Source organism: Euleptes europaea, chromosome 12, assembly GCF_029931775.1.
Source record: "Euleptes europaea isolate rEulEur1 chromosome 12, rEulEur1.hap1, whole genome shotgun sequence".
Lineage (NCBI taxonomy): Eukaryota > Metazoa > Chordata > Lepidosauria > Squamata > Sphaerodactylidae > Euleptes > Euleptes europaea.
The window spans coordinates 44711576-44734561 of NC_079323.1; the positions used below are offsets into that span (position 1 = coordinate 44711576).

The 22986-nt window shown below is 41.0% G+C and overlaps 1 protein-coding gene across 3 annotated transcripts in view; it reads right to left on the bottom strand.

Moving 5' to 3' along the window:
* The window catches only part of CADM2 (cell adhesion molecule 2), a 537284-nt gene that overhangs the window by 265898 nt on the left and 248400 nt on the right, over window positions 1-22986 (bottom strand). For 2 of the 3 annotated variants that reach the window (XM_056858350.1, XM_056858352.1), the window contains exon 2: window positions 66-92. The exons of the other annotated variant lie outside the window; for it this stretch is intronic. In XM_056858350.1, the coding sequence (XP_056714328.1) occupies window positions 66-92 (27 nt within the window). The remainder of the gene's footprint in view (window positions 1-65; window positions 93-22986) is intronic. 3 annotated transcript variants of the gene reach the window in all.

The window sequence follows — 22986 nt, forward strand, 5'->3', positions numbered from 1 at the left end:
CACAGTAGGGTGACTACTGGAAAACCATGCAGTGAAGATCATCAAGAATTAAAGTGGAAACTCACCTTTAGCTTTGCTCTTTGTAGCAGCCACTGGGACCAAGGAAAAGATTGCAATAGGAGAAGAGAACAAATATAAATTAGGCAGATGCTCTGAACAAGAATTCAGAGACAGTTTTACTATTGTTTCTAAAATAACAAAAGGCCAAATTCAAATGTATGAGCAGTTTATATTAGCCAACTTGATTTTCCTGACCTATAATATGTCAAGTCCCACAACTTCCATTTTGCTTTGTTTTGATTTCGGTATTTTTTCAAAGTTCTTGGAAAACAGATGAACAGCAGCGATGTTTGCCAGTATAAAGAGAAAAATCGTTTACAAGTACCCATAAATAACACTTGCCACACAATCTGCAAAATCTAAAAACTATCATGCCTACAGGACTAGTTCTATCTTGAACTGAATTAACTGCACACCACACATCTGTTCTGGCACATTTTTATTTCCTTCTGAATTTGGTTTATTAAGCGTAACCCATTAAGCACAAACCTACTACACGGATATAAAAGTTTATATACAGCAGTGAGTTTTTGAACTTTTGAGGAGGAAAATTTAGATGGATTTGGGTAGAATTTACATGACTCCTTTATAATATGTTACAGCATTTAATTCCTCAAAACAATATAATTACATGAATAATTTACAAAGGTTAAGAAAGAATGCATTCTTTAACTATAGCGCCTCCTTTCTCAATTTGCATAGCTCAAGCCACTTTGTCATATTTCCTGACCCTAAAGTTGCACAGGGTACCTACTATGACTCAAGCCACTTTGTCATATTTCCTGACCCTAAAGTTGCACAGGGTACCTACTTAGCAGAAGCTTTCTGGGGAAAAAAATGAAGTATTTGTTAATGGAAAGGCCAACAGGCCTTTCACACAGAATATAAATATCCCAAGAAGAAGAATCAAATGCACAATGGACTTTTAAAAAAACATTTACTAATTTGGATAGTACTTGATGCTTAAATGGACAAAGAACACATGTTCATTAGACCTGCTCCCATTATTCCCTCATGCTACCATGGTGACACTATAAAACACAGGCTACTACAAATATTAAGAAAATAACATTAGAACAGAACAAAATCAGTTTGGTAAAGCCAGGGAAACTACAATTACTAATGACAAACTAAACATTTATTAAATCACAAACTTTAAAGAAATAATGCAATGTACAAGTCCTCTTGGAAGACAGTTATTGCCAATACAACACTATTCATCTCCAGGAAGACCATCATATTTAAGAATGGAAACAATAGTTAATTTCAGCTTCACCTTTAAGCACTGAACAACCACTAGTAAAATGCAAAATTTGCAGTGGAAGGAGTTCATCTAGCAGTAACTCTAGCAGTAAACTAGTCACAATGTTTGTGTATGATAGATCCCAAAAGCTGAAGATAGACCTAAATTTATGTTGCCCCCTATCTGTCCCAGAAACCTGGCATGCCATAAGGGCACATAGAACCAGAGCTAACAGGGAAAGCAGGGCACTGCTATACCAAGGTGAACCAAAGAGACTTGGACTCCATCTTGGTGACCTGTGTCAGCTTTGGATGCTGTCAGGCTGAGATGGGTTATTTGCATTCCTCTGGCCTTGAGATGGAGAAGCTGAAAAACAATAGGGTGTAAATGAGCTTCCCTTGCATCTTTAATGGAACACTCCAAGCAGACATCTGTGGAACTGATAGCCAGCCCCTTAATTCCATCAGCAATTAGAGTCCATTCAAGATCTCTGACCAGTCCTCTTAGCATATATGGATTCACCCTCCAGCTCTATCTAACTTGCAGAGTAGATTAAACCAAAAATCTCTTGTACACCCCTCTTTTCCTGCGAAAATCTTCCAAACATCTTCACATACATAAAACTCTATACTAGAGTATTTAAAAGGTAAAGGTCCCCTGTGCAAGCACCAGGTCATTCCTGATCCATGGGGTGATGTCACATCCCGACGTTTACTAGGCAGACTTTGTTTACAGGGTGGTTTGCCAGTGCCTTCCCCAGTCATCTTCCCTTTACCCCCAGCAAGCTGTGTACTCATTTTACTGACCTCGGAAGGATGGAAGGCTGAGTCAACCTTGAGCCGGCTACCTGAAACCAACTTCCGTTGGGACTGAACTCAGGTCGTGAGCAGAGATTGGCAGCTTACCACTCTGCGCCACAGGGCTCCTACTAGAGTATTTACCAAGTACATAATCAAGCAAACTCAGGTATTCTTCCATGATGCCATCACCTCATGTCCTTTCATACTTTAATATCTTATTCATTGGAGAAATAATCAAACCTTTTGGCTAAGTCCATTATTTTTGTCAGTTACCTCATGCAGCCTTGGGGCTATTTCCCCCCCCCCATAAGTAGTGCCCATTTCGCCATTAAACATGTGCGTGTTTTTTACTTGGATCTGAGACACCCACCCCTTATGTCCATAAGGATCTTTCTTTCTGAGAGATGCGGGTCATTTCTCTGCCACTCCGCGCTGCTATCATTGGGACACCCCATTCATCTGGACAGGTAAATATCACCCTCAAGCCCTCATATCCTTGTGTCCAGCCCCTCCTCTCTTTTATTTCCTAGGCTCTCGAGTGTATCCGGTGTGTGATTTTATTATTATATGTGTGTGTGCTTAAAACTATATTTTCAATAAAAACCATAAAAATGAGAAACAACGCTTTTTTATTCAAGAGTTTTCCAAGGAGGCTTATCCTCGTAAAAATTGGTAAAAAGTTCCCGAACCCCTCCCTCTTGCTAAGCTAGTCTCCAAAAGCTAATTCTGCCAACTGAAACAGAGATGATCTGGTGGGGTAACGTTTAGGAAGGTGTTATTGCAACCTAGGAAGATTGCCCTCCCCTTTTGATTGCATCACTTTAGCTAAAAGCTTATGCCATGGGGGTGGGGTGGGCGATAATTGCCTTTAAGGTGAGACTGGATTTGAATTCATAGCTACAAGATTCAGGATTCTTGTCATGTTGTTAGCATCATTAAAATACTGAAACAGGACTACATCAAAAAGCTACTAATGAAGTCTGGTTCACTTACAATACAAAACATCTCTGTCTATCTGTTTTTGTGTGTTTTCAGCCTTTCAACATTAAAAACGTTTCCTGATAATAAAGATATGTTTTAAAAAAAAAAAAGTTAAATGAGAGATAATCCTAAAATTTGACATTAGCAGCCCATTCCTGAGCTCTGGGGCCAAAAAAGCTCAGGAGACGTGCAAATGGCCACACCAGCATCCAGGCCTCTTGCACTGGCATACGGGCCGCTTGTGCCGGCACCCAGGCCACCTGAGCCGCCGAGAGAGACACGGAAGCCAGCATTGGGGTGCTGACACTGGCTTCCCTGTGCTGGCATGACACCGCGGCCCTGGGACGCCGGCTCGGCCTCCCACCAGTGTCCCGTTGGCGCAAGTCCCCACGCCATCATCCCGGGGGCATTCCCAGGGCGGAGCTGCCTGTAGGCAGCCCCCTGACCCCTTTCAGGCCAGGAACACTCCCTCCAGCAACAGCATTGCTGTGCCGGGTTTTTCCTGGCACAGCCTCACTGTTCTCAATGGGGGAAAATGCCCCATTTTCTGAATTGTACCTTTAAAAAGGCTTTTTAAAGCATTTTGGAGGCCAGGTAACCTCTTTGGAGGTGTCACCATGCGCCTCGGCCACAATGCCCCTGGCCGCCGAAAGGCTCAGGAAGGAGCTGTGAATCAGTTTTCTAAACTGGATTTATAGATTCTCTCACTACTGCCTGGGAACACTACTTGGATCCTGTAAGCTCTGAGCATGTATCAACACCATGAATGCAGACAACTGATTAATATAATTAACTGTGCATGAGCAAAAACAGCATATATATCCACAACAGCATATATATCCATATCCATTGAAATGATGTTCATGTGATCACCTTGGGGCTGGGACTGTACAACACCTAATTCTGCCATGCAGAATTATGTCACCATACAGATGCAAAACTACTCAAAATCATGCTCAGTTTGAATTGCAATCATTGTGGTCATATAAGGTGCTTGCTGTAAAAAACAACAAATAATACTTTTTTTCTGATGATTTGTTATTTATATATCCAGTCATATAAAGCAAATATTTATCTAGTTTGATCAAGATGTTTTCTTATATCTCCCCTTTTTTTCTTTTGCTTCCTTTGGGTAATTATTACCGTATTTTTCGCTCTATAACACACACTTTTTTCCTCCTCAAAAGTGAGGAAAAATGTCAGTGCGTGTTATAGAGCGAATGCACGGCAGTAGGGCGTGAAGCTGGGCCACCCCGGAGCCGGCTGGGACACTGCCAGCCAGCTGGGGGCAGGAGGCCCCTCCCAGCCGCCCAGCACAGCGCAAAGCAAATTAAAGACCCACCGCCCCCCTTCCCGGGACTCCCGGGAAGGGGGGGCGGTGGGTCTTTAAACTCCTCTGCGCTGCCTGCCCAGGCAGAACGGAGCACTTTCCCCCCCTTCCCGTCCCGATGCTCCCACCCAACATCTGAGCTGGGGGGGGAAGTGCTCCGAGCGCTGCCTGGGCAGGCAGTGCAGAGCACTTTAAAGACCCACTGCTCCCCTTCTCGGGAGTCCCGGGAAGGGGGGCAGTGGGTCTTTAAACTGCTCTGCGCTGCCTGCCCAGGCAGTGCTCGGAGCACTTCCCCCCCCCTTCCCGGTCCGATGCTCAGCTGTTGGGCGGGACCGCCCAACAGCTGAGCTGGGGGGGGGAGTGCTCTGCGCTGCCTGGGCAGGCAGCGCAGAGCACTTTAAAGACCCACCGCCCCCCTTCCCAACGGCCTGCTGGGAGGCGGGCGGGCGGCACAGAGCCAGCTGGGCGTGTGCGCGGACGGCTCAAGCCGGCGTTCCCCACCCCGACGGCCAGCTGGGAGGTGGGCGGGGCTGCACAGAGCCGGCTGGGCGTGTGCGCCGGCTCGCGCCGTCCCGACGCGTACGCGCCCAGTTGGCTCTGTGTGGCCCCGCCCGCCTCCCAGCTGGCCATCGGGGCGTGGAATGCCGGCTTGAGCCGTCTGCGCACGTGCATGCGCCCAGCTGGCATTTGCTCCATAAGACAAGTTTTTAGAGGAGGAAAACAAGATTTTTTCTTGTTTTCCTCCTCTAAAAACGAGGTGCATCTTATGGAGCGGAGCGTCCTATGGAGCAAAAAATATGGTATCTTAAAGGTGTTGCTAACTATTTGGCCAAGCATAACTGCCATGGGAACAATCCAATGAACAGCCACAGCAATCATATAACTGAGTATGAAACTGGAGCTTTAACTGCTTTAGAAGAATCTTTTTTTGCTAGTCAAACTAAAGTTGAGCACAGGGTTATGCTTTTAAAATTTGGGTGATAATGATGTCAATGCCGTTTTTGGAAACTATGCCTAATGAAATGTAGAGTTAAAAGGTTCTCTCAGTATATAGCATGCTCTGCTACACATATTCTCTGTACACACATTCACATGCCATAATGTTATCTGCCACATCCTCCTATAGTCATGGGGCCCATGCGGTATAAGGTGTAGAAAAAAATATATCTTAGATCAATTAGAATCCTTATAGGAATTAAGTGAAACAAGAGGAAAACCACAAGGACTTGTGGGAGACATCTTATCCCCCTCACTATTTCCTTTTTCCCTTTCGTGCAAGCCCCCACAACTCCTCCCCTTTTTTCTGCTTTCTTGTTTCCTTGTCTCCTTCACACCCAAAAGCCAACCTACATTTATCTTCCTCTCTGTCTTCAGCTTTCCCCAGAATCATCTTCCTAGGAAAGCTATGACCCAATTGTGGTATGCCAACCACTGGGTAAGGTAGGAAACCCTGGAGGACTTGGGGGGGCACCTCACTTTCCCCTGTATACTCCCCCCTATTTTCTCTGTTCCTCCTCCTTCAAAATCCCATATCCTCTCCCCTTTCCGTATCTCATTCTCTCTTTCTCAGCCATTCACCAACTTACATTTTATCTGCCTCCCGTCTTCAGCTATATTTATTATTTATTTCATTTATACCCCACCTTTCTCCACAGTGGAGACCAAAGCAGCTTACATTATTCTCCTCTCTTCCTTTTTATCCCCACAACAACCCTGTGAGGTGATTTAGGCTGCAAGTATGTGACTGGTCCAAAACCATTCAGTGAACTTCCACAGCAAGATGGAAATTTGAACTTGGGTCTCTCAAACCCTACTCTGAACCTCTAACTGCTATACCACACTGGCTTTCATAGGGTGGTTGCTGCTGAACAGTAAGCAAGCAGCCTGGCCCAGTTGTGTCATGCAAGTTGGGTAGTCTCAAGTCACCCAGAGGTTGCTTCCAGACTCAAGCCTGGCCTCAGTGAGTCCTCCCTCAAAAGCCAAAATAGGCCTGGAAACGGTCCTGCTCCCTCTCCCTGTTTTTTACTCTCATAAACTGAACCCTGGAGTGCTGTTGTTGCCTAGCAACAGCCATTGTGGGGATCTGTTGCTTAAAGCTTCAGGTACTTCTTTTATCATTTTTGGGTTTGCTTAACTGCCCAATTTTTATTTTTAGATTTCACATATTCTGCAAACATGGGTTCTTTTTCAGGTTTGTAGAAAGATCTGTCTTACCCGTTCATAGTTCCAGTCACTGGATTTAAGTATCCAAAGATGTGGTGACTTTATTATTAGAAGATAAGATAAAATGCCAGATCATGAGGCACCCAAACGTCTGTGAGAAACTGTCACACCCCTTCATCAGAAGCATGTCTCGTGATTCCATGTGATCTCCCCACCAGCAGACCAAATTGTGTTTCCCCTCAAGAGAATGTCTCACAAAACAGCCATGCCTAATGACCAAATTAAACTGTCAATCACCAGAATAACTTCATATTCCTTTCCTTTCCTTTCCTTTTATCCCTTAGAAGCTCCTTGATCAATTGATCTTGAGCAGCATATATCTAGTGTTGGAGGGATATAAGGACTGAAACAAATCTTGCCACTGACAATGTAGCCTTGGGGTCCCTATCACTTAGTAAAAAAGGCATTATGTCAGTCACAGAGGCATTGGATTTGTATGTTAAAAGGGGGGAAATATAGTGCGATCGAAGTTCCTCGTAAAAGCGGCATTCCAAAAGGGCATGGGCTAATGAGTCAATAGAGCCAGAAGAGCAAGAGCAGATCCTGTCTGAGTATGGTATATTCAGAATTCTGCCCTGCATTACCATAGAAGGGTTAGCATTCAATCTAGCCAAGCAAAAAGCTCTACAGAGACGAGGAGTTGTTAGATAATATGTATAGGCAGATAACTTCATATTGTGCCTCATTAGCACCATTTCAGGGTAACATTAGTAAAGTGTTCCTACCACACCTTATAGCCTCACATTATATATTGTGTTTCACTCTAGGCTAATCCCTTCACCGACACAACTCTGGACTGTGTTTAGGAAACCAGGAAACATATGGACCTCCTTTGCCCCTTGCCTTTATCCCAAGTTAGCAGTTCTCACTCTCAATTCAGTTCTTTAACTCTCCACCCAGCTCTCCTGGTTTTGCTCTCTCCCCCCAATCTTAGAATAGTGCTCCACCACCCACCACCTCCTCCAGCAACACACTCTCTTTCCCATTTTCCAGTAATTTTCAATTTGCTCTTGGGCATGCCACTCTGCTCCCCCTTCTCCTAGCTTCCCTCAACTAAGCTCCAAAACTCATTCTCTACCTATCCACTCTTTCTCCTTGCACTTTCCATGTTAACTTCAATTCTTCCCTTCCCAATCTGTAATAATTCATCTGCTCCTAGTCTCTCTCTTTTCCTTTTGAGACACCACACATGCAGTTCTAGTGTGTTCATAGATGGAGGTGGAGTGAAAATTGGGAGGAAGGAACATTTACAATTTGAGATTTGCTGATACCACATTTCTGGCAGAAAACAGCGAAGACTTGAAACAACTACTGGTGAACGTTAAAGCAGGAAGTGCCAAAGCAGGACTACAGCTAAATATCAAGAAGATAAAAGTAATGACTACTGGGGAATTACTCAACTTTAAGGCTGACAATGAGGAGACTGAAATTATTCAAGACTTTCTGTTCCTTGGCTCCATCATCAACCAAAGGGGAGACTGAAACCAAGAAACCAGAAGGAGATTGAGACTGGGAAGAGCAGCCATGAAGGTGCTAGAAAAGATTCTTAAGTGTAAAGATCTGTCACTGGCAATCAACATCAAGTTAATTAATGCCATAGTATTCCCTATTACTATGTATGGGTGTGAAAGTAGGACAATGAAGAAAGTTGACAGGAAGATAGTAGATTCCTTTGAAATATGGTGTTGGAAGAGAGTTTTATGGATACCATGGACTGCCAAAAAGACCAATCAGTGGCTTCCAGATCAAATCAAGCCAGAACATTTGCTAGAAGCTACAATGACTAAACTGAGGCTATTGTACTTTGCTCACATTATGAGAAGACAAGAAGCACTAGGGGGGAAATGTAAGGAAAAGTTGAAGGCAGCAAGAAAAGAAGGAGACCCAACATGAGATGGATTGCCTCTATAAAGGAAGTCATGGCCCTCAGTTTGCATGACCTGAGCAAGGTTATTAACAACAGGACATTTTGGAGGACACTGATTCATAGGGTTGCCATTAGACAGAAGTGGCTTGATGGCACTTAAAACACACACTCACTGATGAGCACACATAGCTTAGCATCACTGCTTCCACTAGGAGTTACTTAACTGCTTGCAATTGCATTCCCTAATTTGAGTATACATGTGTATTGCTTTGCATTGCTGAATTTTGCTTTCTCTTTTCCTACCTGGCGAATGCAATAAAGATTAATTAAATATTGTCTCCATCCCCTATTCTTCTTCCTAAATATTTTCCCAAGCATGTGTATACATAGTTTGTGGACTAGGATCAGAAGGTGCAGGTGGAACAAGGTCTATATGTGTAACCCCAACCCTGGATGCCTGTTGGGCAGTAAAAATATACACAGTGCATTCCCTTAAATGGGATTATTACATTATACAACTTGAATAGCTTAGTGGGAGAGCATCTGCTTTGTGTACAGGAGGCACCAAGTTCAGACCCTGGCATCTATATTAAAGGAACCGGTAGTAGGTGATATGAAAATGGGCTTTGGATTACTTTATTTCACTTGACTAAAAGAAAGGGAGACATACAGAGTTTCCAGTGTATTGAACAGGGAAACTGCACATATAAAACCAGAACGCCTATGCATGCATATGACTGGATGTATCATGACTGCAAGAAACTTCACACTTTGATATGCATATGGTTTTTGAAATACACATTATGAACTATATCATTTCATTTTTTTTCATTAAACAAGAGCTCTCTTATTGTTTGCTTTGTTAATACTGTAGAAATAGTCACTGTGTAGTTAAAACAAACTCCATGTATAAGTTTTTATTTCCCCTTTGCCAGTATGACATTCACAGTCGAGGACTGAATCAATTCTTCCACAGAACAAGAGCAGCTATTCATTAATGGGGGGGGGGGGTCAGATTAGTTCCCTAAAAATGCAGATGAATGAATTAGTGTTGACAGCTCTAACTTGTTTCTTGGCAACTCTGACAGGATGTAGAATTTCCCCATTCTTCTAACCATGAACATGATTTGAAGTAAATGAAACCACACAGAAACATCAAAATCCATTACAAAAGAACAGTCAATGAAAATATTAATAGGTGCTATTTAACTTAGCTCATTATTTTAGACAGAAGTATCATTCTAAAATGCCATCCTGTTGAATTCTATCAGAAAAAGAATATGCTTAGGAAAAAAAGTAATAGATAAAAGGGCAGAATTCAAGGGGAAAACGAATATGGGAGTAAGGCCAGAAGACTGCTATTTGTAGCAATTTGCAGCTGTGAACATATGCTCTGTGGTATTTAACCAGATGCACAGTTGCTATCTAGCAGTAGTACATAAAATTATGCCCACGTGCTCTTGTCAAACCCATGATTCGCATTAGGAATGCACATAAAAATATGCCATACTATTCTTTCCATAAGAAACAAGACTAAACAAAATGAAGGGGGGAGCATTGGACTTCCAAGTGTCATGGCTCGTGTTGTTAAGGGGTCTACACTCTTAGAATGTATCACCTACTAAGAAGTGAAGTTATCTTATTCAGCGAGACCTCACAGACAGGAGTCAATGATAATTCCTACTACTGTAGGCTTTCTATTGAAGTGTGCCAGAAAATTTATAAACAATGAACTTCCTTTAAATAACATTTATTTCACATAATATATATATATATATATGCATGTGAATATTTACACACTCTCAAAACATGTCATAAAATACATTATGATATATGCAAGCAGTTTCAAACAATCTTTATAAGCAATTTCTATGTTTCATAATATCTCTCTCTATGAGAGTTTAAACCTTTCAACTTGTATCTCTATTTCATTTAGTATACCACAGTTACAGAATCTTGTAAAAACATGGTTAGTGTATAATCATTACAGAATCCCTATCAAAACATGATTAATATAATGGGAGGGAAGATATGGTTAGTAAAAACATCTTAAAATCATTCCAGGTATCATAGCAATATTTCAGGACAAAATACATGCTTTTATCTTGCCATGTCATCTGTAAATTATCTTAACTTCATGGGAACTGAATTTATGTTAAGGTTATTTATATGTTTCAATATGTGTTATCTTTACCCAATGTTGTGTGTAGATGATAGAATTCCATAAGCTTGTATTTAATCTATTCTATGTTTATGGACTTCTGATCATTGTTGAGATCAGGAATGCTACATACATGCTAAAAGTATGCATAAGAGTCTCCATAAATAAGCCTAATAGGTTCTGTATATGAAGCAGGAGAACGCCTCATAGAATTCTGTGAAGACAACAATCTGTTCATTGCAAACACATGTTTCAGGCAACCAAATAGACGATTGTATACATGGACATCACCAGACGGCCAGTATAGAAATCAAATAGATTATATAATTGGAAGCAGAAGATGGAGAAGCTCTATTCTCTCGGCCAAAACAAGACCAGGAGCCGACTGCGGTACAGATCATGAACTGGTAATATCGAAAATCAAGATAAAGCTTAAGAAAAACACCAAAATATTCATAGCACCAAAATACAATCTAAGCAATATTCCGGAAGACTTTAAAGACCATGTAAGGAACAGATTTGCATTACTAAGTTCAAGTGAATGTAAACCTGAAGAACTATGGGTGGAAACTAGAGATATTATCAAGGAAGAATGTGCAAAGACTATTCCTGTAGCCAAAAGAAAAGAAAAACCTCGATGGATGTCTGAGGAAACTCTTAAAATTGCCAGAGATAGACGAGAAGCAAAAGTAGAAGGTGACAGAAATAGAATCAAAAGTCTAAGTGCAACGTTCCAGCGACTAGCACGTAGAGACAAAGAGACCTATTATAATAACCAGTGTAAAGAAATAGAAGAGAACAACAAAAAAGGAAGAACAAGAGATCTGTTCCACAAGATCCAAGAAATCAAAGGGAAATTTAAAGCACGGTTAGGCATGCTGAAAGATCAGCATGGAAATACATTAACTGAACAGGACAAAATAAAGAAAAGGTGGGAACAATACACTGAAGAACTATACAGAAGAGATGAAAGGATAAAAGATTCTTTCCAAGAAGAATCTTTTGAAGAAGAACCTACAGTTTTAGAAAGTGAAGTGAAAGCTGCATTGAGAGCAATCGGGAGAAACAAATCACCAGGAGCAGATGGGATATCAATAGAGCTATTTCAAGCCACAGAAACGGAGTCCATCAAAATCTTGACAAGAATATGCCAACAGATATGGAAAACAAAACAATGGCCCACAGACTGGAAACAATCCATTTACATTCCAATTCCCAAGAAAGGAGACATCAAAGATTGCAACAACTATCGGACCATTGCATTAATTTCTCACGCAAGTAAAGTGATGCTCAAAATCTTACAGCAAAGACTGTTACCATATATGGAACGAGAAATGCCTGATGTTCAAGCTGGTTTCAGAAAAGGAAGAGGCACTAGAGATCATATTGCAAATATACGCTGGTTACTGGAGCATACGAGAGAATTTCAGAAGAAAATCAGCTTGTGTTTCATAGATTACAGCAAAGCTTTTGACTGTGTGGATCATGAAAAGCTACGGCTGGTTTTAAAGGAAATGGGTGTGCCACTACATCTGATTGTTTTGATGCGCAACCTGTACTCTGGACAAGAGGCCACAGTTAGAACAGAATATGGAGAAACGGAATGGATTCCAATTCACAAAGGTGTCAGACAAGGATGTATTTTATCTCCCTATCTCTTCAATTTATATGCAGAACATATAATTAGGAAAGCAGGATTAGATTTAGATGAAGGTGGAGTGAAAATTGGAGGGAGGAACATTAATAATTTGAGATATGCTGATGACACTACATTAATGGCAGAAAATAGTGAAGATTTGAAACAACTACTGCTGAAAGTTAAAAGAGAAAGTGCCAAAGCAGGACTGCAGCTGAACATCAAGAAAACAAAAGTAATGACTACAGGAGAATTACACAACTTTAAGGTTGACAATGAGGAAATTGAAATTGTTCAAGACTTTCTATTCCTTGGCTCCACCATCAACCAAAAGGGAGACTGCAGCCAAGAAATTAGAAGGAGATTGAGACTGGGAAGGGCAGCCATGAAGGAGCTAGAAAAGATTTTGAAGGGTAAGGATGTGACTCTGGCCACCAAGACTAGATTAATCCATGCCATCATATTCCCTATTACTATGTATGGGTGTGAAAGCTGGACAGTGAAGAAAGCTGATAGGAAGAAAATCAATTCCTTTGAAATGTGGTGTTGGAGGAGAGTGTTACGGATTCCGTGGACTGCCAAAAAAACAAATCAGTGGGTTATAGATCAAATCAAGCCTGAACTGACCCTAGAAGCTAAAATGACTAAACTGAGGCTGTCGTATTTTGGTCACGTCATGAGACGACAAGAGTCACTGGAAAAGACCGTCATGATAGGAAAAGTTGAGGGCAGCAGGAAAAGAGGAAGACCCAACAAGAGATGGATTGACTCAGTAAAGGAAGCCACAGCCTTCAATTTGCAAGATCTGAGCAAGGCTGTCAAAGATAGGACATTTTGGAGGACTTTCATTCATAGGGTGGCCATGAGTCGGAAGCGACTTGACGGCACTTAACACACACACACAACCTCCAGGAGGTGGCTGGAGAGCTCCCACTGTTACAACTGATCTCCAGGTGACAGAGATCACTTCACCTGGAGAAAATGGCCCCTTTGGAAGGTAGACTCTATGGTGTAATACCCCAATGATGTCCTTCCCCTCCCCCCTCAGGCTCCACCCCAAAAATCGAATCTGGAGTTGGCAACCCTATCTCACATAGATAGAGTTATATAGTAAGCTTGTTAATATAGATAGAGATACTTAAGACATAGAATATGACAATATATTGGTGCAGATTTTTTTGTTTGTTTAAAAAAGGCTTCACCTTCTCCATTCATCTTAATATTGATGAAAATATTATTAAATGGTAGCTATCCCCTAGTATGTTAGCAAAACTATACGGAACATTAAATGGGAATTGTTGGTATTGCTATGCAGACAATGCAAAATTTTTGCACATGTAGTAGAAATGCCCACATGCTATTCAGTACTGGCAAATGGTAACAGAAACATTATCAATTGATATAGGTTTTCAGCTTTGTGCGTATGTGTGTATATGTACCAGAATAATTATGTAGCAGGGTTCTGTAGAAAAAACTTGCATTATTTTATGTTAAATGTAATTACTACAGTTCATTGACTATTTGCCTTTTTTTGGGGGAAAAGATGCTAGTTACAAAAAAAAAAAGAAAAGGAGTGGATAGATCATTTAAAGGATTTATTTATCACCCTAAAGCTGATTTTTTGATCAGAAAAGAAAATATAAATTGTCTTATTACCTAGGAATCAATATTATTTCATATGGAAAATCTAGGATGTATTTATTATATGTAATAAATAATGTTTTCAAAAAGAGTGGTGGCAAACAACAGGAAATTACTTCACTGAAACGAGTTCTGATTAAGTTAATATTTTATATTTTTATTCCCATCTTAGGAGGCCTTGAAAGCATAATTGTTCAAAACACTTTGAAAGTGTTTAAATGGGGGGGGGGTCTTTGTGCTGTGATTTCTGATGCTTTAAGTGTTTTATTTTGACTATGTACTGTAATCCACTTTGATCACTCATTTGAGCAGAAATTCAGGATATACATTTTATACAATAAAATATAAAATATAACTAGATAGCAGTAAAGCCATATTGCCATATTTTCAGAATCTAAAACACACACTGGGGCATTTTTAAGGACCAAGAAGTAAGTGACATGCTTCATTACCGACCAAGTAGAATCTATTTGTTTAAAAAAAAATATTTAGGATACAATAGTTGCAGAGTCTTTCTGCCTAATCTTGAATATTTGAATACCTTGGCACTAACTACATGGAAGGTAGGGTTGCCAGGTCCCTCTTTGCCACCGGCAGGTTTCTGGGTAGGAGGTTTCTGAGGAGGGTGGGGTTTGGGGAGGGGAGAGACATCAATGCCATAGAGTCCAATTGCCAAAGCGGCCATTTTCTCCAGGTGAACTGACCTCTGTCGGCTGGAGATCAGTTGAAATAGCAGATCTCCTGCCACTACCTGGAGGTTGCAAAAAGCAATAACCAACAACAAGAACCTATGCTGGAAAAAAAACTAGTTAGAGTTTGTGAACCTGCATGCTGATCTGTTTGAATGCATGACAACCCTGTTTGATTGTTGGCAACCCTAATGGAAGGGAATGGAAAAGGTACCAAGGAAAACACATGGGTACAAGGCCAAAAATATCATCAGACTCACAGAATCTGAAGAGTCACTGATAAACATTACATATCTTGTGATTTTGTAAAGCTTTACCTGGTGTTAATTTTGCAGGTATTTATTTGGTATTTCAGGATGCCTTAGATTTTTTTGTGTGAACATATTATTATGCAAATAATAATAGTAAACAAATAATGAAGGTGAAAACTGTTAACGTGTGCTAGAAATATTAAAACAAATCTGAAGCAAATGTGTGTATAAGAATACAATGGGGGATATCCCATAGAAAAAGGAAGATAACTCATGATTGAGAATGTGAATGAAATAAGTCAAGGCATAAAGGATGTGAAACTTATATTGCATGGAGACACTGATTATGGCAGATGTAGAAAAATTATTATCAACTTTAGACCCCAAGAGCAACATAAATGAAATCACATCCCTGTGTTCTGGGAAATAAAACAGGCAGCTTGGACAGAAATAAAGAGAGGCTTTAATTATCTAAAAGTGCATTGGGAGCAACCAATGATAATTCAGAAGTAGGGTTGTTATAGAACACAATGAAGGGATAATTCAGAAATATGTTTATTCAAAAACATCAACAGCTGGGTTTAATAATAGGCACAATGGATAAAAAAATGAGTGAAACCCTGAGACAGAAGATTATCAAACAATTCTAATCATATTATTAAATTTGCAACAAAAATGACAGACAATATATAAAGCACAATTGATACAGCTTAAAGAAAACAATTTTGAGTAACATAATTCCTTAAAAAATAGATGGTAAAAAGTGATGGGTTGTCATCATGAGCCTTATGAAAATGCATGGATTTGTGCAGGTGCACCACAGCTGAAAAAGGCAAATGCATAGGCAATTGGTTACCAATTAAATAATAAACTACATTAAAAAAAATTCATGCAGCCACTTCAGAGAGATTTCAAGCCACTGAGAAGGCCAAGTACATGGACAACCAGCTTCATTTCTCACCACGATTAATGGTGGCTAGTGAAACCTGTCCAAATACCTCCTTCCTTTTTAAGGCATCACCTTAGAAAGGAAGGGGGGAGGGAATATTTGGATATAGTCTATGGATACTCAACCTTGAATCCCCACACAGCCATGGCACTTACTGGGTGACCTCAGATTAGTCATTTTCACTCAGCCTAACCTACCTTGATTATATGAATATAACTTTAATTGAACACTTACATTTTTGTTTCTCCCTCAAGATATGTACACGAGTGACCTTGTGGTGTTTTGGAGTCAAAATTGTTGTCCTGTCAATTATTTAAATAAGTATTCTCTCCCTGTTAGAAGCATTAAGATGACTAGATGTTAAAGCTACCAGTATCTCGTGTGTGGGTTACAGAATAAAACTAAACAGTGAACCGGAAGCAGAATAGGTAATCTCACCCCTAATCCACCACACAGAAGATAAACACACTTCACTCAGTTATTGTAAGGATAAAATATGAGAGCTATGTATTGCCACCCTTGGCTCATTGGAGGATGGGCAGGGTAAAAATAGCGAAGTTGCCAACATTTGAGGATACCTAAGTACAGTGCCGCCATGAGTCGGAAGTGACTTGACAGCACTTAACACACACACAAGTACAGTGACTGGAGCTGTGAATGACCAAGATAGATCTTTCTACAAACCTGAACAACACTCCAGATTTGCATAAAAATGTGAAATTAAAAAAAATGCATGTTTTTTAAAAAAAAAATCCCAAAATGATAGAAGGAATGCCTGTAGCTTTAAGCAGTAGCCATTGCTGGACAACCACAGTATTCCAGGCTGGGTTTCTGTGAGTAAAAAGGTAGGGGGAGAGGACAGGGTCCTTTCCAGGCTATTTTGGGCTTTGAGGGAAGACTTGACTTGGGCCATTAACGCATGGTCTATTTTAGAATTGTTTGTCCCTCCTCTGTAGCGCTCCTTTCGATCATGCATTCAAAACATTGAACACATGTACCGATAAGGCACGCTGCTGGAGAGCAAGAGAGGTGCTGGGTCTGGCAGCGGGTAGAGGTGGTGGCATGGCTCTGCACCCCTCCAACACGCCATCCCATCAGAGGTGAGGGGAATCCGGCAGGCAGAGGCGGGTGGCAGAGGCATGGCTGTGCACTCCTCCACCACACCATCCCACCAGAGGTGAGGGGAAGCCAGCGGTGAGTGGAGGCGAAGAGTTGGGGCACGGGGTCTGGGTGCCGTAAAGGTACCTCTGCTGCTGCCACTAGGACTGCCAGTGGCTCTCCTCTGGCTGGTAGTCAACCCAGAAGCTTAACACTCTGGCAAACTCTCGCCTTTGCAGCGGGGCTTGAGTTTAAGTCATGATAACAGAGCGACTCAAAAACTCGGGGAGGCTTCGGGATGGGCCGAGTTGAACATGCAGGCCAGAGTCTAAGGAGGGCAGGGTTTGGGCAGGGGAGAGGCCTCAGTCAAATATAATCTCATGCTGTTCACTCTCCAAAGCATTCATTTTCTCCAGGGAGGCAGATCTCTGCATCTGGTCCAGTTGTAATTCTGGGAGATCTTCAGGTTTCACCAGGATGTTGGCAGATCTTGGCCTGGCAGAAAGCACTGGGTTACTTGTAATCACCTGACCTGCATATGCCTGTCTGCTTGCTACTCTTCAACAACAGCTGCACTATGACACCCAGTGTAGTGTAGCAATTAGAGCTTCAGAGTAGGGTCTCTGATCTCTGGTAGACCTGGGTTTAAATTACCAGTCTGCCATGGAAGCTCACTAGGTGATGTTGTGCTAGTCACATACTTTCAGCCTAACCTTCCTCACAGGGTTGTTGTGAAGAGAAAAAAAAGGATGAAAGGAGAATAATGTTAGCTGCTTTGATCCCCACCATGGAGAAAGGTGGGGTATAAATGAAGGAAATAAGTAATAAATGTAGCTGAAGATGGGAGTCATGTAAAAGGTAAGTTGATGAATGGCTGAAAAGAAGAGAATGAGGCAGGGAACTGTGGCACCACACAACTCCTAGGTAGAGGCTGCCAGGGGTAGAGCTTGGGCAGGGGAGGGTTTTAAGAGGGGAGGGACCTCAGGGTATAATGGCATAGAATCCACCCTTCAAAGCAGCCATTTCCTCCTGGGGAACTAGGATTGCCAGCCTCCAGATGGGGGCTGGAGATCACCCGGAATTGCTACAGATCTCCAGATGACAGAGATCAATTTCCCTGGAGAAAATGGCTGCTATGGAGGGTGGGCTTTATAGCATTATACCATGCTGAGGTTGCTTCCCTCCCCAAGCCTCAACTCCCAAGGCTCCAATGCCAAATCTCCAGGAATTTCTCAACCTAGAGCTGGCAACCGTAAAGGGGAACTGATCTTTGTAGCGGAGAGATCTGTTGTGATTCCAGGAGAGTTTCAGGTCCCAGCTGGAGGTTGGCATATCAATATACCAAAGTAAAGACACACACACACACAAAAATACCTTTTTGGTATTTTTCAGGTTTTTTTTTTTTAAAAAACCAGCATGATAAAGGCGGCAATAAAGGAAGCCGAATAAACGGATCCCAAATAATGCAGAATTTTTCAGAATTATTTGGGCTGCTTTGGCTCCACCAACATTTTCCCCTCTCTTCTCTCCCCCCTTACTTACCTGCCTCTGAATGAATTCCACACTGCCTCCACACTGGGGCGACATAGAATTCAATTTAGATCTGTGCTGTAGGCCTTCTCTAGGCCCCGTAGAAGGCCCGAAGCACAGACCTAAATGATTTACATGCTGTCCCAATTCGCTTAAGCCCAGAGAATCGGGGCAGCATGGATTTCTCTTCCATCCCATTTTTGGGTTCGGGTATTTTTCAGGTTCATTAACCTGAAATTTTTACAAAAAAATCTGAGTTTTCCAGATTTTTTGAAAAATTCTGAGTTTAATAAACCCAACCCGAAAAATACCGTTGTTGTTTTTTCACACTCCTATTGACAACCCTAGAAGAAGAGAAGGAGGCAGGAAAAGGGGAGATGCTATGAGGGCTTTCCGGAAAGGGGAAATTGTGTGTGTGTGTGTGTGTGTGTGTGTGCGTGTGTGTGTAGGCTCCCACAAGTTTTGAGGGTATACTCTATAATCATCACTTCTCTCATCTTTTCAGATGACCATGCTGTGAAGTAGGCTGTGAAGGGAGTAAATTTTTCAAAAGATCTTTTGTCTTTTCTGTGTACTTGAATATATTCACTGATACTGGCAGCGAGAATGAGTGGAGTGGCCAAGTCACAGAAATCTTCCTGTCTTCGATTATTCCCTCAAACCCATTTAAACTACTCATTTGTTCAAAACTTGCTGGGGGGGGGAGTCTCATCTTTGTAACATGAATATGGTCATATCAGAGTACACTAACAAAAACACATAGCAATAAACCCCCTTTTAAATATATCATAGATGAGCTTTCTCATGTACTTGTGGCTATTTTCAGATTACAAAGATGAGGACCATCAGTAATTTCTTTCTAAATGTATGCATTAATTTTACTGCAGGAGTATAAAACTAAATTGAACATAGGCTGTTTGGTTTTCCCATGGAGGGAAAAAGATATAAAAGTTTGTAATTTGGACATGAAAATTACTGAGGTACTCTGTAATTTTTATTCAAAGAATAATAACTTACATTACATTTCCTGCATAAAATTATTTTCTACAGCCTTGTAATAATTATTTAAAATCTAGTAGCTAGGATTGCCAACCTCCAGGTACTAGCTGGAGTTCTCCTGCTATTACAACTGATCTCCAGCCAACAGAGATCCGTTCACCTGGAGATAATGGTTGCTTCGGTAATTGGACTCTATGGCGTTGAAGTCCCCCCCTCCACAAACCCCATCCTCCTCAGGCTTCCCCCCAAAAAACCTCCCACCAATGGTGAAGAGGGACCTGACAACCCTACTAGTAGCACACAAACATTCATACCGATGTGAGTAATTTGTGTCACAGGTAAGTAATATTTTGAAAGCAAATCTCTTTTTAAAAATATTTCTTCAAATATACAAAACAAAAATTAATTTCTATTAAAAAACAGTCCCCACCTTACTTCCAACACTCCAGAATTACTGTTAACTGCATGTACAATAAATGCCACCAACATCAATGAAATAGTTCACTGTAGCAATCTAAGCAATTGTTAGCTTCTGGCATTGAGTGCCTGAATAGTCTACTTGCAACAAGTCAGGAATGTTCCATAGCTTAGGCTCTGGGATGAATGCTGTAATATGTGGTGCTCTCAGGGCAAATCTTCTCTCAATATGTGAGGAGAGCTAGAAAGGGAAAATAGGGAACTATAGAATTAGCAAAACATGACAACTGAACGTATTTTTTAAAAAGATTTGTGCTGAATTTAATTGCATTCCTTACATGACCATACATTTGCACATGTAATTAAGAGATCAAGTTGAAAATGTATTATCTAATATTCATTTCATCAAATTACAGTCTTAAAAAGCCATATTGTAAGGAGGGGCAGACAATAGGTATAGTAGTTTGCATATCAATGAATTTGGACAACCATCTATTGTAAACTATAGTTTTAATTAGATTTCCTCACATACTTCAAATTAAATAAATAGTATTTCTGATAATTAAAAGAGATGATAGGTGAAGAAAAAAGGGAAGGGGAATAAAAATGAAAGTATTTAAAGGGAAAATTCATCAGATAATGGCGATTTTAGTAGGTGGAATTGCTTAACTAAAGATCTGCAGGTTTACCCATCATTATTTCTTATAAGCCTTTTAATTAAATATTGCAAAGCATAGAAGATTATCTTTGAACAAGGTAAAGCTGCTTCATGTGTCACTGTGCCATATTAAAATATATATGCATGCCAGAAGCCTAACTTCAGCCATTTGAGTTCTGTTCTGCCACTGGCTATTTAAAAGATCACATCCACTGCATGGAGAATAGTATTGCTTCAATTTTCCAAAGTGTGAAAAATAATAATGTTCTGTTTCAATGTAAAATAAAATTGGGGAAAAAATAATCACAGAGATCACAAAAATGAAGAATCACAATTCCTCCATAAGAAAACTGAAGTGTACTTCAGGTTTTCAGAATGTGGTCGGATACAAGCGACTTACATTTATTATTCTAATAAAACAAGATGGGGATTTTACAAGGAAACAGACAGGATACTTTGGAAATCATCCCCAAACCTTTCCTCCAGGAACCTCTAAGCTTTCTGGGCATTGAACAAAATTATTTCTCCCCCTCCCCCCTACTTTAACTGTCACTCAGCTGCTCTCAACTCTCTATCCTTTCTAGGGCATATTTAGTCATCAATGTTGTCATTTTGTTTCTCTCTTTTTTTATTTGGCTGAATTTACATCATACATTTTCCCTTATTTACCTAGGAAGTCCCACAAGTAGACAGAGACCCCTAGCTTGTCTGCAGGCGTCCTGTTTTTTTTCTGCTTTAACCATCCACACAAAGCCTGGTAAATCTAGTATTAGATTGTAATGATTTACACTATAAACAGTCATGAAACATGCTGAGAGAGCAGTTCCTCTGTTTCTAAGCTGTAGTGAGATACCCCCCCAAGAGGGGGACGGGACTAAACAAGAATACATCTCATACTGCTAAAGCAGTACTGTTTTCTCAAATTACTAACTTCTGGAACCAGAGCATCATTATGGTTAGCAGGTCATTTCCTATAAATAAAAATCAGGATGATAAATAGTTTAATAGAAGTGTACAAATGAATTTTACATTTCCTCCCTATCTTCTAGAAATTACCCACAGAAGATTACACTATTTATTAAAAATATGAAAGGAACTCAGAAAGAAACAGAAAAGTGAAAAAACGTTTGTGAATGCATAATTCAGAGACATATGTATGATTCAAATATTAGTATCATAGAGTTGGAAAGGGCTATATAATCCAACCTCTGCTCAATGCGGGGTCAGCCTAAAGCATCCCTGACAAGTGTTCATCCAGCTGCTGCTTGAAGACTGCCAGTCAGGGGGAGCTGACCACATCCCTAGCCAGCCAATTCCACTGCTGAACTACTCTTACTGAAACTCCCCCCAATATCCATCCAGTACCTTTCTACCCATAATTTATAACCATTATACCCTCAATCGCCTCTTTTCCAGACTGAACATTCCCAAGTCCCTCAGCCTTTCCTCCTAGGACTTTGTCTGCAGGCCCCCGATCATCCTCGTTGCTCTCCTTTGCACCCATTCCATTCTGTCCACATCCTTTTTGAAGTGAGGCCTCCAAAACTACACACAGTACCCCAGATGCAGCCTGACCAATGCAGTGTACAAGTGGATTATGACAACTTGTGATTTGGATGTTATGTGTCTGTTGATATACCCCAAGACCACATTGGGCTTTTTTGCCACTGCATCACACTGACTGCCAGCCTCCAGTAGGGGCTGGAGATCACCCAGAATTACAACTGCCCCCCAGATGACACAGATCAATTCTCCTGGAGAAAACGGCTGCTTTGGGGGGTGGACTGTGTGGCATTATACCATGCTGAGGTTGCTTCCCTCACAAAACCTTGCCCTCCCAAGGCTTTACCCCAAATCTCCAGGTCTTTCCCAACCTGGAGCTGGCAACCCTAAGGGGGAACTGATCTCTGTAGTTAGAAGATCTGTTGGAATTCCAGAAGGGCTCCAGGCCCCACCTGGAGGTTGGCAACTGTAGGAGAGAAGGAATCAGGAAAGGGGGAGAGGCTCTGGGGGCTTTCAGGAAAGAGGAAATAGTGGGGAAGGTGGAAATCAGATGCCTCTCACAAATCCTTGTGGGTTCCCACTCATTCTGTTCTATTACTAGTCACATAATGAGGACACACAATGAAAACACGGTAGTGTCTCCATTGTTTATGTTAAAAATACACACCAATTTGTGGCCCATTGAGTTTGCTTCACCCCACTTCTTTTCCAATAGTAGATTAAATTGAGTATTTCAAGGTCACAGCAGCAAAACAGTGGTGACACTGGCACTTGGTGTACAGTTCAACATGTTTTGTATTCATGCCACATAACACTTTTGTATCATGTGCAATACAGACAACTCAAGGTTTTATATTATTTTCTTATGGCTTTGGTGTCAGTCCATTTGCTATAAGTAGGCAACGTACTTTATTTCTTATGGCAAACTGTCACTTACTAGTGTGTACAGA